Below are 17,003 nucleotides of genomic sequence, written 5' to 3'. Positions count from 1 at the left end.
CCTCTCCTCTCCTCTCCTTCCACAAGCTTCTTTACTAGTAGCCTTATTATATTCAAGTGGGATTTTTGTATAGAAATAAACCTTGCTCTGTCTCGTAAGGTTCTTTTCCAAGCACTTCCCAGTCTCTCCAACACCTTAATGCATGGCTTCTCCAGAATCACAGGGTAAGTAAGGCCTGAAGTCTAGTTGACTATTCTGATGCCTGACCAAGAAAATAGATACTGTGCTGCATATTTTTCGGGAAAACATATCATTTGGAGAAGCTTTAAGCCCAAGACTTAGAACTAGGTTAGGAGTTAAGCTCTTGTTTGAGACAATAGGTGGACATCTCTTTCTCCAAGGGCTCCATCTCAAGACTTGTATCTGTTTTAGTGGTGGACTCCCAAGAACCATCATCACAGCACCTCTAGTGTAAGGCAGAATCACAGGGAAGTCTGCTGTGCAGCAAGGTTAGTCAACTAAAAAAAATCAGTAGAGATTTCTTAATGAAAAGCTCTATGGTTCTTTGCTTAAGCTACACACCATGAGGCAGAAAATTCCCAGCAAAAGCAATGCCATTAAACAAGAAGCTGTCAGTTCCTTCATTGCTTTCCATTAATCCGTTTGCAACCAGTAATGTCAATTATTCCTTTTAAGGCATAAAGGCTGGCAATAGCTTTTCAGACAGCCACAGAACACTCAGATGATCCATCCCAGGGGATAAGAACTTCCAAGTAAGTAAGTACACACCAATTTTTCTGCCACTGTATGTCTGCATGCTACTGACAATTGTGATATATGAGACACAAACTGACTACAGTGGAAAAACCTATTTCATCTCCCTAGGAACCCATGGAAGCCACTACAATGAAGGATTAATGGGACACAAATATGGTGAATTCTTGGAGTTTGGTAAGCCTTCAGCAGAGACAGAAACTACAACAACAAAAGAAACAACCACCTTTTCCTTTATACATAAACAAAGAAATGAGCAAATTGTGTATCTAAATCCAGGATGCACATCTTTTACATTCAAATTTTTTAATTCAACATTTCTCAAGTGTTAAGCTAAAAAGGTGGCAAAGGAGGGTATAGAGAAATACAAGGGACATTTGAAGTCCTAGCAGTACTGATCTGCAGACCTGAGAATATCTCTATATTCAGTGCAAGGATGGCACATTCAACAAATTGAGGCTTTGGCCTTGTTCTCACCTGAGATTCAAGTGGTGCACCTTCTTTCCAGAACTCCTCTTTTTCTATCTTCTCAGATGCTGTATCTTTTGATCCTCTGGTTGATTTAGGAATATTTGCAATCTTTTTAACTTGGAAAGAAGTGAGAATTAGGGGAAAACTGTGCTCGTCATACTTTCTCCTGTGTTTTACTCAAATGTGGTTATAATGCATTAGGATTTAGAGAATGTCATTGTTATCCATTAATATAGTTCCCCATATAAAACCCAGGGTGGAATAACAGCACAAAACAACCACACAGAGAGGCAAAGGAAAGCCAGTTAATTAGTTGACACTTTCAAGTACTATCAAGAAAGAATATGAGGACCAAACAACTTTTAAAAACATACTTACAAGGTGAACACATTGTGACAGCCTTATCTGTCCTAAATAACACTTTACCCAGGGCTTAACTGAGAGTTTACCATGGTGCCTGCCAGCAGTCACTGCATTGCTGCTTTGTGTATGGGTCAGTACAAAGACTGCAATGCACAAAATCACAGCCTGGCTCTCACTTCCCTTCTACATACAATCTCTGTCAGTGTTTGTTATGTTTGTTATGCACCAGGAAAGTATGAAGCTCAAACCAGGTAAAGTAAATGTTCTCATTATCTCCCATCCTAAGACTATCTAGAACAAAGAATGTAGGTACACCCTATAAAATGCAAGGAAGTTAAAGCAAAGAAACATGTTTGAGACTCAATGCATATTTAAGAAATGCAAAATTGTCATTGTCAGAACTATCTGGGGACATTTTAAATTAATTATATTATCAGTGCATATGTGTACTATATGTTTGAATTAATGATACTGTTAATTGACATTTGCAACAGTTATTTTGCAAGGTCTTAGCTGATGAGAGCTGTAAACAAGACTTCATGCGTGTCATATTGTTTTTAAAATAAATTAATAAATAAAGCATGTAATAGCATATAATTTTATTATTTATAAAGAATGTGTCAGTTGAAACAACCAGGGATGAATCTCAAACATTATGACAAAGATTAAAAACCTGAGTCTGAAATCTCCATTTCCTTCCACCTTCCTACTGCCTGAAACATTGAGAGAAGTGCTGAAAACCTAGATTTAGCCAATACAGTAAAACAGGGGACTTCTCTCAGAAAAAAAAGTTGATATGAGTGACTGTTTCACAGTCTGATGATAATAATAAGATATCTATCTTTCATTTAATACTTTTAAGGTAGATATCTTTCACTTAGTGCTTTTCCAATTTCTTTCCACTGAGGACAAATCATTGTACTGCACAGTTAATTAAGCTGTAAATATTAAAGACATAGAAACATATCTGTAACTCACATATAGCTTCACATACAAATATATATTATATGGTATATAAGTGTGTTACATCATACATCGTACTTGTATTTATCTAGAAATAGTATTATTCTTATCTCCTCATGCTACTTAAAAAATGTCCAGTGACATTTTACACCAAAGTGTAAAGCTTAAATTGGTTCAGTGCTACTAAGGCACATATTAATGAATAAAAGCAAAAAAAATTAAAGTGGTCTCCACAAATATTGAATATAGTAAAACAATTCCACAGGAAATGCAAATATAAAACAGTGATGACATAATTAAAAGTTATAAAATTGCTACATAAATGGCTCTCTCTTTAATTTCACATTATCATTACATAGTAGCACCATAAATCAGTCTGGTGTACTAATAAAGCCTCTGATTTGGCCTTATTATTACACAGAGCAATATAGCCCGGGGGCCCAGTCAGCAGGGAGCCAGGATGCCCGAAGGCTAAGCTAGCTCAGGCCCGTAGCTGTGGGCCAAACCCCATAGCAAGCTTGGTGGCTATCAGCTCTATAGTGATCGCAGGCTCTTAGGATTTCAGCTCTTGCTTACTAGGTAAGTTTGCCCTTGGCTTGAGGCTGCAGCAGATGGCAGACAGAGGAGAAGGAGAGGCGCTGACTGGTTCCACAGAGATGGCTTTATTGGGGAAGTCTGCGAAGGGTCCCAGTGACAGCTCTTCTTCTGTTGAATGGGGTACAGTATGCCCTTTTTATAGGGTTGGATAGAATCCAAACTTAATGAATGGTAAGGGTTTAGGGGTATACCTATTTGACCAATAGTAAGGGTTAAAGTAACATTGCCTTATAGGGTTACAGAGATAGGTTATGGGGTGGAGGTCCAGGGAGACAGGAACTTCTTTGCTGCCTCAGCATTCCTATTGTTCAGATTCTCCATGGTGCTTTTCCCAAATCTATGGGGTTTACTACAGTGTACATACATTATTCAAGGCATTATTAAATTTTAGAGAGGCATTATTAAATTATTTATTGTTTACACAAACACTCAAAGACATTCAGTGTATTTAGCTAAATGATCCCAGACAAAGACTTTCTATGTCATGGGATACTACAAGCTTTGTCTGGTTTCTAGAAATATTTTGTGACTCTGAATTATAACATTTTGATGCTCTGAACTTATAGCATACCCTGATAAGTTAGTAAAGAACAAACAAGCATAAGAAATTACAGGGTCTAGAATGAGGTAACCTACTTTAACTCCAGATATGTAGGCTTAGGGCAAGATTAAACTGAGATCTCCAAGCTCTCCCATGTACTGCACTGTCCAGGTTCCCCCAGCCCTTCCCACTTCCTCAGCAGAGCAAGCAGTATCCCAGTTAAGGGATCAACCTCCAGAAATGCCTGGAGGGGGCAATGACTGCATTTTGGCATGCTGCCCACTCTGAATCAAAGGGAGATGAGAGCAGCAGCTTGGGGCTCTTCTAAGGGCAAAGCCAGGCAAATGCTTTGTATGGGATATGATAAGAAAGGCAGGCAGATGATAAAGAAAGTAAAAGGCCATTCCAGCTCAGCTTATGCATCAGTCATCACAAACTCTCAGTGGCAGTTTTTTATATCTGTGTGGCACCAAGAAAAGCTTGGTCATCACACGGGCTGACAGTGATGACAAACAGCTGACAGCAACTTTAAAATTAGCTTCTCTACTTCTTTTCTATTATTTATACAAAAATTCATTTAGTCTAATGCCAAATGGGACCAAAGTGATTGTCCAGTCTGATGTCCTGTCTATGACAAGTTAAACAATTGCACCAAATGATTCCTAGCTGAAATTCAGTTTCAGATTGAGATACATAAATTCTCATTTTTAGATAGGCAGCTGCTCCTGGTTTATGAAATTTAAATTACAGAGAATCTATCTTATTCATAGGTATAACACAAAGGAGTCTTTTGTAGCTTTCTTTGAGAAGATATCATGCTACTGCTATCTGAAATAGGCTCTGAGCATTTAGTGGGACTACCCAGTAGCTGGTAGCAATGACTGTTAGTTGCCCAGTGAGGGACTTTTAGATTTCATTCAGAAAAGATTGAGAAGTTCAGATGTCACTTTTCCTGTCTTTGACTGGACCCTCAGAAAGATTCTTGACAGATGGCAATGTCAAAAGTCTTTCCAAAGTTGGGCTCACCCAGACATTAAAGTTACAGAAAAAATGCACCAGGACAGAAGCAAACCAATAATCTGGTTGCAGTACTAGTGTGGGCTTAGGGCATGGCTAACAGATCTACAGCACCATCATGTACCCTCTGTGAACTATTTGTTCACTGAACACCAGGCAAGTGATTAATCACTACTGACAGGCAAGCTGGGAAAGAGAGAGATTGAGAGATCTGAACATCCTGTTAAACATCCCATGGAATCCTCTCCTTGGCATGAGCCAGAAAGTTCTCCTGTGGGAAAATAACACCTGTGGGAGAAACTTTGACCGTCCCAGAGGATAAAAAGGAATATTCCAAAACATATTGTCTGTCCTGCCTTTTTAAACCTACCTCTACTACCTGGGCTGGGCACTCCATCTTCTCCTGCTTTCCCAGTTGCATAGACAGCCCTCATCAACAGCTTACAGTTCTAAGTTAATTTAAGGCAATATGTAAAATACGTGCTGCAGTTAGCATTCAGCACACAGTGATGATTCAGCTTGGGGTTGTGACAGTTGCACAATAAAAGTGATGATCTTGCTACAAGAAAAATATAACCAAAGAACCCAGAAACGTAATAGCCAAAAATCCTAAATACAAAATGAACCTTAAAATGATCACACAGTCAAGCAACTGAAAATGGTGCTAGCAGTTGCAAGATTGCCTGCTTATTGTTCCCCTTTTATACAGGAATCTTGACCTTACATTTTAAAGTCTTTTTCCATTGAAAGCTTGCTCCATAACAGTGCTCAGAAGAAAGAGGCAAAAAACCACAAAAAACAAACAAACAAACCAAACCAAAACAAAAATCAAATAAACAAAAAAGGGAGGAAGAAAGGGGAAAGAATAAAGACACTATAAATAAACTACATGGAATTTCCTAATTTCTGTGTACTTAGGTTTTCCTGCCTAATGCCTTTTTAATGATTTGTTTGTACAGTGGGTTCTTTAATGAAAAATTTAATGGGATTTTATATATAATAAATATGACTAAGTATTATTCACAAAGTAACTTTTGCTAACATAGTTCTTTTTACAAGTACAAACATCAAGAAATACAAAATTATCCTAGCATCTGTGTATCGGAGAATTTACTTTCTTCAAAAATGTTCTAAATAAGTATTTATAATATTGGTGAATAGCAAGAGTATAATAGCATGGGTCTTAATTTAAAGGGAGAATATTTTAAAAGATTTTAGTAGCTCTTAATACAGAGTTGAAATTTATCATTGTCATGATAAATTAGCTTTAATACAAAATTAACTCTAGATGGCAGTCTTGGCTTACATGAAAAAGGGATACTTGAAAAAGGGAAAACGTTTTGCATAAATTTTTCACCTGGCTCACTGCAGCATTCTTAAAAATCATGTGGTGAAATAATACCTTTATGGTTACATTCCAACATTATTATTATATGAATTTTGTGTCTGACAACTTGTGTTGGCAATTTTAAATGGTAAAGGTCAGTTTTCAAACTGATTTAAGACTAGCTCACAATCAGAGAAAGGAATAAACATTTGGGCTTTCCCCCAAAATACTGAACTATAGTAAGCACTTCAGATAAATATTGCTGTCAATAGGGGTACAAAGGATAAACACTAAATATCAAGTGAGTATTGATGTTTCAACTTTTTGCTATAAGTTGTCTTTTAACTCTGTTGGTGGCCTAGGCAACTTGCTGGTATCCTTGTATAAGCAGAGACACTCAGTTAATAAGAACTGTGAAATGGATTTGGTTACTTTGAAAGGCAGCATTTCTGAGAGGGCACAAAAATTACACCATTTAAAAATTATTATATTTACACCATTTTAAAATAATCCCAAGAAAAAAAGTGCTCGTTGTCACTGACAGCAAATGAGCATCAATTAGCATGGAGAAGGGGAGTTATGAACTGGAGTAGTGCTACCTTGAGTTCAACGAGAGAACACGCATGACATTGCCAAGATTTAGTGATATGAGCTGAGAACTAATGAAGAAATTTAGGAGATTAAGTCACCTCCTTTGACCTGCAGTTTTACAGACCATGGCGGAACTGTATAAAAGGATATTGTCAAGTGCAAGCTGTCACAATGTAGCCAGCTCAGAAGGGTAAGAGGATGTAATAGAATGTCTATTGTGAGAAGGAGTCAAACAGGGAAAACTAAGAGAATGAATGGAATAATCTAGGAAGAAAATGTGATATTGTGAAGAACACAACAAAATACAAGCAGGTGAAATCACTAAAAGAGCTGTGTACAAGTCTGTAAGACTACATGACATAGCTCCTCAAATGCTACTAAACTGACTACAGACTACAGCAAACCAAGAAGATATATATTTTTAAAGTTGTGTAATAATAACTGAAGAAATAATGAAAAAAATCTCAAATGCTGCATATATCCCAAACCCAAGAAATTAAATAATATCCATCAGCAATTACTGCTGTTGAATCTAAGTTCAGTCCAGAGTACTAGAAATTACTGAAAAAAAGACCTGACCAGACATTTAAAAAGAAAACTGTAATGGAATAAAAAGTGAGACATACCACTAGTAAATAAAATCAAGCCATCCTAAATAAATATTTTTGAGTATTAGCAAGTGTATGTATATGAGGAAGCAAATAATATTTTTTTATTACTTCTTTTAAAAATTGAGTTATAGAACTTTAATATTAATGGTACAGAAAATCTAATGAATGCTGGGAAGTAATATTTTAGGTTCTGCAGGAACCTAGGGGTGAGAACACAGGAGAATCAGCTGCATGTGTGTGTTGATGTTCTGCACCAGCAGCCGGAGTAGGGCTGCAGCCTCAGAGATTGTAGGGGATGCAGAGGCAAGCTATGGGGGATATTAGGTGCAGCTGGTGGAAGAATCTGCCTTTTCAGAAATATACAGTCTATCTAGGGGACTTCCATTCTTTCCAGCCTAAGAGGGAAAATCAAGATAAGGCAGCTGGTGCTGTTTGTGTTTGTGCTGAGTGTCTGTCTGAGATCTCTGTAGCTGACAATGTGTGTGTGTTTCTGTGTATATATACACCCTTACATACACATATACATCGTGTGTATCTGTGTCTATGTGCACATGCTTGGTGGGATTTCATCTTCAGCCTCACAAACAGTTGGATCTAGGAATGTGCAGTGGCAGAGCCTTGCCTCTCTCAGGCTCTTGGGTCCAGAGTGATAAACTTTAACATAATAAAGATCTAAATAATCTTGTGTCAACCTGCTTGATAAAAGAAGAAGAAAATATGAGACACTTATCTAATTTACAGGATACTGACTAGGATTCTAAGTGCTTTTAATATGTCTTGGGGTTGGTTTTTACTGTCCCTTAAGAAGAAATGCTACAATAATCTGTAAAAAACCCAAAACCTTCTGTAATTTCTCTGTCCCCTTCATGACTTAGACATACAGACTGTACTTGGGAACTTTCTTAGCCTTTTCTCTGGCTAAATTCTTCTCCCAGCAGTACAGAAGGAATACATTTCCCAAACTAGGCCTTTCCCCACATCTTGTTCAGTGCATTTTCTTATATTACCAGCAGGCACGCTTCTGTTCCAGATCTCTACCTAAAGCTGGGCCCTAAGAAGGTGTCTTGCAGTGTAGTCTCTGATTTCCTTATATTTTGTGAACTGAAGATGTAGATTCATGCAATCAAACTTCATTTCTAAGAACTACAGAAGAAAGACTTTTCTTGCCTAGTTATTTCACTCAAACAGTGAAAAATGTTGCTTGTAGTAATAGATATTTTTTAAAAGCAGTGACATGATACGTTTGACTAAATATGTACTTAGATTAACCTACCTTTGATATCATCTTTCTGCTTCTCTTTCAGTTCCTGAACAAGCAAAGACTCACTCTCAGTAAGTGGCCAACTATCATGCAACACCAATGCCTCTATTGAATACTGGTGAGACTGCAAAGAAAATGCAACATGCTGAAGTCATAGCATTTGTAACAAGCATTCAAGTCCTGCAGGTTAATAAAGTGCCAGCTATTGAATTCAGCAAATAAAACACATAATTAATTTACAAGCTTGCACACAACAGCATTCACAAGAAGCTTAAAAAATTAATGTTAATTCCACAGATCTCATTTTAATTCCTGTGAAGTTAAACAATTACTCATGTGTTTATCAAGTAAAACTAAACTGGGCTACACAATAAGGAGCTACATTCCTGTAAGATTTCCATGTAACTTCCCTATGTATGCCATGTACTACAACAAAGACTTTTGTCTTTGATTTTAAGACTTACTACAGGGCTTTGAGCCCTTGCACTAGCACTCAATAATGCCTTAATTTGAGGCAGAGGTGACAGGGTCCATGGGCTGTTTCAAACGTTGTCCAAACTGAATTGGAAATGATCATATTTAGAAACTGTTTTCCAAAATTCTAATGCCAGTTCTGAGTCAAAGAAGCAACTTTGAAGTCTATTTCTCAATAATTTTTGTTTTCTTTCTTTATTTTGTTGTAATTTAATTCAACTAGCAAGAAAAAATCACAGCAGAAAACCATGTGGAGATGTAAAACAAGAACTGTTTTAGAAAGTATACTTAATTTCTCTAAAATAGACAATACTAAATGGCATCAAGAAAAACCCATGGTTTGACATTAGCCTCTGACAAACATGAACTTGAGAAGCAGGTAATATGTGTCTGTTACTAAAACTTGCAGCTGAGTGGAAATAGGTGTTTCTCTATGCAAACTATTACAGATGGTCTTCTATAATATCATATTTCAAAGAAAGCTCATATTGAAGCATCAAAACTTTAGTTTTATTTCTGGCAATTTTTGATCTCTATGTGAAAGTTATGCTGTACTTGTATTTGATTTGCCAGATGAAGAACACTTAGAGTAAATCACCTTGATATGAAACCCCCTACTTATTTAGTCATTCATACATGTACATTAACCTTTTTTTAGCACCTCATTCAAAAGCTACTGACAATATTAATTTTAGATTCTCATTTTTACCCAAGGATAGAAGATCTCTCCACATGTACCAAAAGAATTAGCAATAATACTTCACTGTTTGTTTGCTTTTTTTTTTCTTCCCAAATACCAGTGATTAACAAACTCTTACTTGTTCTGGGCTTCCAACATTATTTTCAAAGTTTTCTGAGACTGAAGATTCATCTGTTAATATCACTGAGCATTCCTGTACAAGGTCTGTCTTGGAAGAAGCTTTGCTGTCCTTTGATGAATTATGACTTCCTTTTTTTAATCGTCCAGTTTCCAATCCCTTCACTGTACTACTTTGAATAACTTGTAGGTTTTTTACTGCAAGATGACAAAAAAAGAGGTCCTGAAATTCTATGAATTACTGGTATGAGGTAAACAGATGCTCCCAGAAAGTATCAGAAAGAATTGACATAGTCCATTTTCTCATACTGGATTATACTCACAAGCTTCCAATTAAAATGATGCTTATTCCAAATACTACCCTGATTTCATTTTGAGTGCAAATCACAAATATCTTCAAAGTAAATAATGAGAAATTGAAGACTATATATATATGACTGTTGTTAGTTTATAAAGCATATAATTTTCCCCCTGAAAGCCCATGTTTTTTTCCTGCACTAACCATCACAGCACCATGCTATACATTACAAAATGTAGAGAGCCTTGTGCTCTCTATGATGGAATCCCTTTGTGGCTAACCTAATTTAATAAATTGTGTAAAACTGGATGAAGGGAAGAGGTGCATTGGCCACAGTTCTGGCACTGCATACCCTTACAGAAGTCTCTTATCTCTTTGTGCCAACCTGAAACAAAATCGTAGCTAACTTGAGCTACAAAAGAGCCAGTCTTGAAAGGATCACCTTATTTGTGATCCATCCTTTATCAATTTATATAATTCTCAACTAAGGAAGAAGTTATGTGGAAAAACTGTGAAAACTAGACTATTCTAAAGAAGGTCTGGCACAGAAATATTAAGTCAGAAAACATAAATTTGTTTTCATTTCTAATGCCATTGTGATGGGGTCTTATGCCTGCATGTCTACAGAGAAAGTAAAAAAGAATTCTAAAAGTGAACATCTCATAGAAAATTGAATAAGGACAGAGAATAACACCTCTGGGCAAGCAGCTTCACCTGGGAAAGAGATATCAATCTGACTTCATTGAGACAAGAGGCTTTACTCCTCCTGGGATTCATTGCATAAAAAAAGGATGGTACTGCATCATTGCAACACTTTGAAAGAAAAATGCACACTTTCATGCATGTTAATGAAACATCCAGGGAAATTCACAGGAGGTGGCAGGACTACTAGACACCAGATGGAACAAAATTTAATGCTGGTGTGTCAAAGAATAAATGCCCAATTAGAGGTTAAGTTTGGCCCTAGAAACTCAATTTGAGCCAGGAAATATTGTTTCTTATGAAAGCCAAATGTCATGGATTGCTTCCTCTTGCGTCTTTTCCTCTGCATAAGCCAGTGCTTCCTTGTTCCTAAGAAAAGCAGTAGAAATCAGGAAATCAAAATCAGACCTTGCAGAGACAGTCTCTTGAAGGGGTCTCAAGCTCCTAATCACAAGTTCTAAGTTGCTCTTCTGCATTGCATTCAGAACCTTTAGCACCAGAGCATCCCTCTTGTTGTCCCTGTGGCAAGGACGCCTGTGAGAGAAATGTGAAGGAAGACAAAACTTTGCTTCTTCTAAACCATTTTTAAGGCGCTGCAACTCCATGGCTGTTATTTTGTAAGAGGTATGCCTAAGCAAGCCTGTAACTGTGGAATAGTTTCTTGTTCAGCTGCTGCTGAACTGTCTAGGTATCAGTTAACGTCCCATGCTGTGAAGGTGAGAGTAGATGTAATTCACAGTGGTTAGATTATTGGGTCTTTCATCAGAAGGAACCAAAATCATGAGGCTTTCACTCAATAGAAGTGCATTTGGATGAATAAGAAACAATATCCACAGACCTGAATCTCGAATATTCTATATCTGCAAGAAAACCTGTTTCAAAGAAACAACCTGTATTCCAGATGGAAGAACAAAGACATTTTCTCATTGCATAAATTGCCTTTAGTTTACAATTTGCAATATTTTCATAAAGGTTTCCAGTCAGGAATGATCTTCAGTGCCTGTCTGAGCACTGTTAGTAAGGGCCAGTGGATGCAATTTACAAAAGGGTAGCTTTAAAGCAGTAAGGCTATTTAGATGTACTCCTTTGGAGTCAAGAGAGGGGTGAGCTCCACTCCAGATGTGTTGTGTCGGGGCTTTAGGAGATGTGCGCTGCCCTCTGCACGACCTTACCTCCACCGAGCAAGATAGGTAGAGCTCAAGGCAGGTTGTATTCCTTAGGCTACAACTGGTTTTCATGAATGTCTCACTATTCGCCTCTTCTCTCTCTCCTAAACCTGAAGAGCTTGAGTATTGAACAATTCTATAAAGATTTTCCAAGAGGAAGATCCTTCCTTGAAGATAAATCCTCTCAGAATGGTGGAATCCCCCATAAGAGTCAATCTGCTTCCTTTGCAGGAAAGATCACCCGGAAAAGCTCCCAAAAATACATACACAGCCACTAAATTTCGCAATGGTCACCAGGTGGTGCTGTAACACCAATTTTTTTTTCTTACTATATACAAAAATATGTGTGTCACTCTTGGTTTTCCTAAGTTCTGGCTAGAAGAAACTTCCACCTACCTTACTTCCATATTCAAACAAATATCTGAAAGATATTTTTATACTTTTTAACAGGGTTGTATCAGGCTGTTACTGTGGAAAATAAAAGGATTGTGAGCATTCACTTGCCTATCTGTGCTTAGGCAACTGCTGTGCTTGTATCAACAAAACAAATTGTGCTTGCAATGTGTGTGTCAATATGTAAGTCCTTTATTTTCAAACAAATGTTCAAGGTCCAAGTCATCTGCTACATCTCAGAAGAGGTAAATGTATTCAAAATCAGTTGGTTTAATGTAGTTTTTGAGCTGTAAAAGACATTAATAGAACAGCTGTGACTGGAGATGAATTAACAGGCTGTGGGTGGGCAGGAAGATAATGTTTTATTGGTGATGGTTGTGCAATAATGTCACTTAAGAGAACTTCTGGCAACACAGTGTTCAATTCTATGAGAGGCAGAACATGCGTGGTAGTGAATAAGTGTCAAATCTAGGGATTGTATGTGGCTTTAACAAGATTGGTGCCAATGGTATAGCAGTGTTTTCCGATTATTCTTATTCTGAGAAAACACACTTTTTTAGAGAACAAAGAAATACTGCCAGAAGGGATCTTGTTGTATTGAGTGTCATTTGTATGAATCTTCACCTGAACTTGGAATCAGTATTTCTGAGAGTTTGTATATTGTTATTGCACAGGCCATAAAAACACTTTTGACAATACCAAAGAAAGATGCTTCTACAAAGATTGAACCCCTACTGAACCTAGAGACACTCAGTAGATTGGCTAATACAGGACTCTCATATTGGTTATACTGCGTATGTTTCACAATATTTTCATTTAATTTGGATGTTATGAAAGATTCTACACAAACTATCTTCTTTGTGATATACAGGATGTATATTAACAGGAAAAGAACTTCAGTGTTAAGGCCAGTTGGTCTAGCATTGTAAAAATATAACTATTGTAAAAATATAAATAATAGTAAAACAAAAGAACAAACAGTCATCAAACAGCTTCACAGTCATTCATTCCAAATGGCAACTCTCTATATACTCACACACACTTAATGAGCATCAGAATATTCATTTCAACTTCAAACATAGCCTAAAATCATAACAGGATTTTAGCAGTCCACCGCTGCTAAATAGGCCCTGATTCAAAAACCTTCCTATTTTCAATCAGGTTAATGTAACAGATAATTCATCAAATAATTCAAAGTGAATTAAAGTAATTTTAAATTAACAGAAATTATTTGTATGATTGCATATTAGAGCTAGAATGTTTGTATCTGACTTCTGAGCGTATTTTGCAAAGTTCTCACATGTGTGTCCTGGTAGACTGGCAAAAGCAAAACACCACTTCTAGTTATTTTGCCCCATCCTCTCCCTTTCAGCCTCTGGTGGAACCCATTTCTCTTCTCTGTCACTTGATTGTGCTTTTTAACTTATTTCAGTCTTCAGACCATCACCTTTGCAAGGAGACATTCTCCTGAAGCAAAGTTTCTCCTTCACTTCACTGAGGGTATCTTGGCATCTTCCTGACACTACTGTGATGCTGATCCTAAGCTGAGCTATTTTATACATTCCTCTTTCTATTTCTACCAGTCTACCATTAAGTTTGCTAGTCCACTTCCACATTCCAAAAACATTAACCAAAAATAGCTACTGATTATCTTGGTAACTCAGAGAGAATCATGACAGGTTTTCCATGACTTCCTTTAAAAACCCAATGTTCTCATCTGATGAATGACATTTCAAGAGCATGGCCTCCATAGGACTAATTTTTTTTTTTTACATTTCCGGTAATAACAAGGTGCAGTTGAGACAGAAATCAAGATGTTTCACAAATATGATGAATTTTTTTTTTCCCATAAAGCATTGGAATTTCATATTGCACATTATGCTAAAGGATCATGTTTGAAAACTCCACAGTTCAAAATAGTGGAGGTGGGCAGAAGAAATATAATGCTCTTCTGGGCTTTAGCAAAGCAATAATCTGGTATTTGAGCAATTTGTCTTTGCCTCAGGTTCTCAATAAGCTCAAATAGGCAAACTCAGATTTATAGATTTATTGTTTAGAAGTCTTCATAGAAGGACTGAAGACTTTCATATCTTACATACCTTATGTATAGTAGTGTCACTGGAGAGTACAGTAGCAGACTTGGCTTATAAACATCTGCTTTATTTAAGCAAACTTGTAATTCTTATGAAGAATTAATTTTAAAATTGAAACCCAACTATAATGAATAATTCAAAATAGCACACAAATGAAATGGAAATCATTTGATTTAGAAGTGAGGTGTATAGAAAACAGGAAAACAAATGTAGATTATCAGAGAAGATGGCATGGCAGTAGTCTCTAAAATCTATTATGTATAAGAAGTATAATGGAGGCAGGCAGATGGTACTTAATTTTTGTCTAAAATTACCTGAGCACTACAGGGTCCATTGTTGAAAATATGTCTAGGAATTATCTACCTCATTCAATTGTACTTCTTGGTTTTGAACAGTAAAATTAAAGGTTAATGAAAAGAGCAGGGAAAAATAGCATTTTCCATGATTATCTACAGTTACTGAAAGAATGTATATCCTGCAGTGAATAAAATTATTAAATATGGGATAAAATACTTACACTGGGAGCTCAGAAGTGATTGATTACTCCAGAAATTAAAAACTGGGATGACTGCATTGCCCTTTCCAATGACACTTGTAATTTCATTCTCATTATCTAGGACTTGTAGTTTAATGAGCACATCTGAATTAGAGGTTTGTACCTGCAATGTAGCAGTATGTGGTGCTGTGACCTTTACAAAATACCTAAAGAGGAAGAAAAAATTATAGCAATATAACCAACTATACTTGATCATTCTTTTTAGGGAAGTACCTTAATGTTGTGCTGAACTGGAAGGAAACACTTAAAATTGAGTTACAAATAAACTATTTTCCTTGAATCTGATGGGCTAAGCTTCCTGTAGTGAAGTTTAATGCAGTGAATTAACAAACAAAGCAAGTGCTGCTGCTGAAAAATTGGGTGGTCTAGCTATTTCTTTTTTTTTTTTTTTCATTGCCTTATCTAATGTCCAAATAGACATTTGAATGCCTACTGTACTTTTATTTGTTGAATATCATTAGCCAGATTAGGGAACTGTAGCATTATAAAAGTACCTGAGCAAAAAAAAAAAAAAAAAGATTATTTGCTTTCAAAAGGGTCAAAAGGGTAGGGATATCTCCTTTGATGGCAATAGCTACTTTGTTCAGCTTAAAAGACCGTGGCATTAAAAACCTGTTGAATTAGAGTCAGAGGAAAAAATTCAAATAATTGTTTTTATGTTGTTCAAATAGCTGTTATGTTGTAACCCATTGGTTTATGTATTATATGCTTTTTGTCCATAAATTCAAATTGTTATGACTAATCTCACCAAACAAGCAAAGAAACAAAACCACACAAAAACTCCATCACCCTGACTTCAGCACATTTGGAACTAAAAATATATCATTATTTTTAAGGTTGGTAACATCAGAAGGGTGAAAGAATGAAAATCAAGAAAGAGAGTGCTTACCAAATTTTAGTGCATTTGGGTTTTTTTCATTACATGCTTTCTTCAATTATGTTGAAACTGATTCCTTCTCTTAAAGAGACCTCTATCCCAATAATAATAATTTGTTGGTTTGAAATATTGAAAAAGCTTCCAGGAATTAGGGTAAAATGTTTTAGAATTAATCTTCAAAATACACCCATTTAATCAACTCTAAGCACAGGGCCTGTTGTAGTGCAATGCAAAGTTCTTTGTGTAAAAACTTAAGTATAGCAATTTAGGAATGGTCAGTTCTTAACTCAGAATGGATTTTAATGAACTTTAATTAATTTAAAAAACGATTAATAAAACCTAAATCTCATGTTTGTTAAATATATTCTCCTAAAAGAATCAGCACACAAAAATAAAACAAATATTAATTTTTCTGTCAATACTGCAAGATGGAAATTGGTCTGATATATTGGGAAAAGAGTGTTTCAATACATGTTTATTTCCCAAAAGTACTATGGAATTTCAGTAATCGGCATATGGATAAGACAGAGCTTACAGAAATGCAAAACACTGAATTTTGATTTTAAAGTTATAGTCTGTGCACTTCACACCTGTTCCTCATTAAGTAGTGACAATATTTCACAAATAACATTTTCACTAATCAAATGTTAATTTGATAGCCCATAACATTCAGATATTTGAATCAATATTTTCCCCTTCTAAGAAAGAGGAAAGAACACACTTTTCTGCTAGGGATGACTGATATAAACTCCAGAATTTATTCATCCTTCTCTTAATATTTACCTAAACAGTAGAAACTCCTTGTTGGGTATGTAATACTCCTTAAATTGTAGAGTAGAGAAGGTATCGTTGACAGCCTCACGAGACAGAAATGGAAGGGCGCTCTGGGAGCTGCAGAAGCGGAGCTTCCATTTGCCACCTGGCACAGGCTGGTCACCCGTGTGTGCTTCAGCCACAAAAGTGTATCCTTTCTGAAAGGGGAAAACAAGCCATTTTTATGTGGCAAAACCACTACTCAAAAGGCACTCTGTGACTACATGCAACACACTTTTTGTCCATTACACTTTTTTTATATATAATAAGATGTCCTTCATCAGCAAGAATCTTGTAACTCCAGTCTACTCTAACTTATGGAGCATCTCTTATTTTAGCAATTTGTATTTGGCAAAAA

General features: G+C 36.3%; 1 protein-coding gene across 3 annotated transcripts in view; it reads right to left on the bottom strand.

The window, feature by feature from the left end:
* ADGB (androglobin) overlaps positions 1–17,003 on the bottom strand; it is a 99,210-nt gene that overhangs the window by 7,923 nt on the left and 74,284 nt on the right. For all 3 annotated transcript variants that reach the window (XR_013181398.1, XM_077175526.1, XM_077175527.1), the window contains 5 exons: positions 16,616–16,803; positions 14,917–15,101; positions 9,749–9,945; positions 8,469–8,580; positions 1,192–1,301 (listed from right to left, as the gene is read on the bottom strand). Coding sequence is in view for 2 of the 3 variants with exons in the window: in XM_077175526.1 (XP_077031641.1) it covers positions 1,192–1,301; positions 8,469–8,580; positions 9,749–9,945; positions 14,917–15,101; positions 16,616–16,803 (792 nt within the window). In the remaining variant the exon portion in view is untranslated. The remainder of the gene's footprint in view (positions 1–1,191; positions 1,302–8,468; positions 8,581–9,748; positions 9,946–14,916; positions 15,102–16,615; positions 16,804–17,003) is intronic.

The sequence above is a fragment of the Agelaius phoeniceus genome, chromosome 3, assembly GCF_051311805.1.
Source record: "Agelaius phoeniceus isolate bAgePho1 chromosome 3, bAgePho1.hap1, whole genome shotgun sequence".
NCBI classification, from domain to species: Eukaryota; Metazoa; Chordata; class Aves; order Passeriformes; family Icteridae; genus Agelaius; species Agelaius phoeniceus.
Note: the sequence above shows the minus strand (reverse complement) of the source record. Positions and strands in the feature narration are given on the sequence as shown.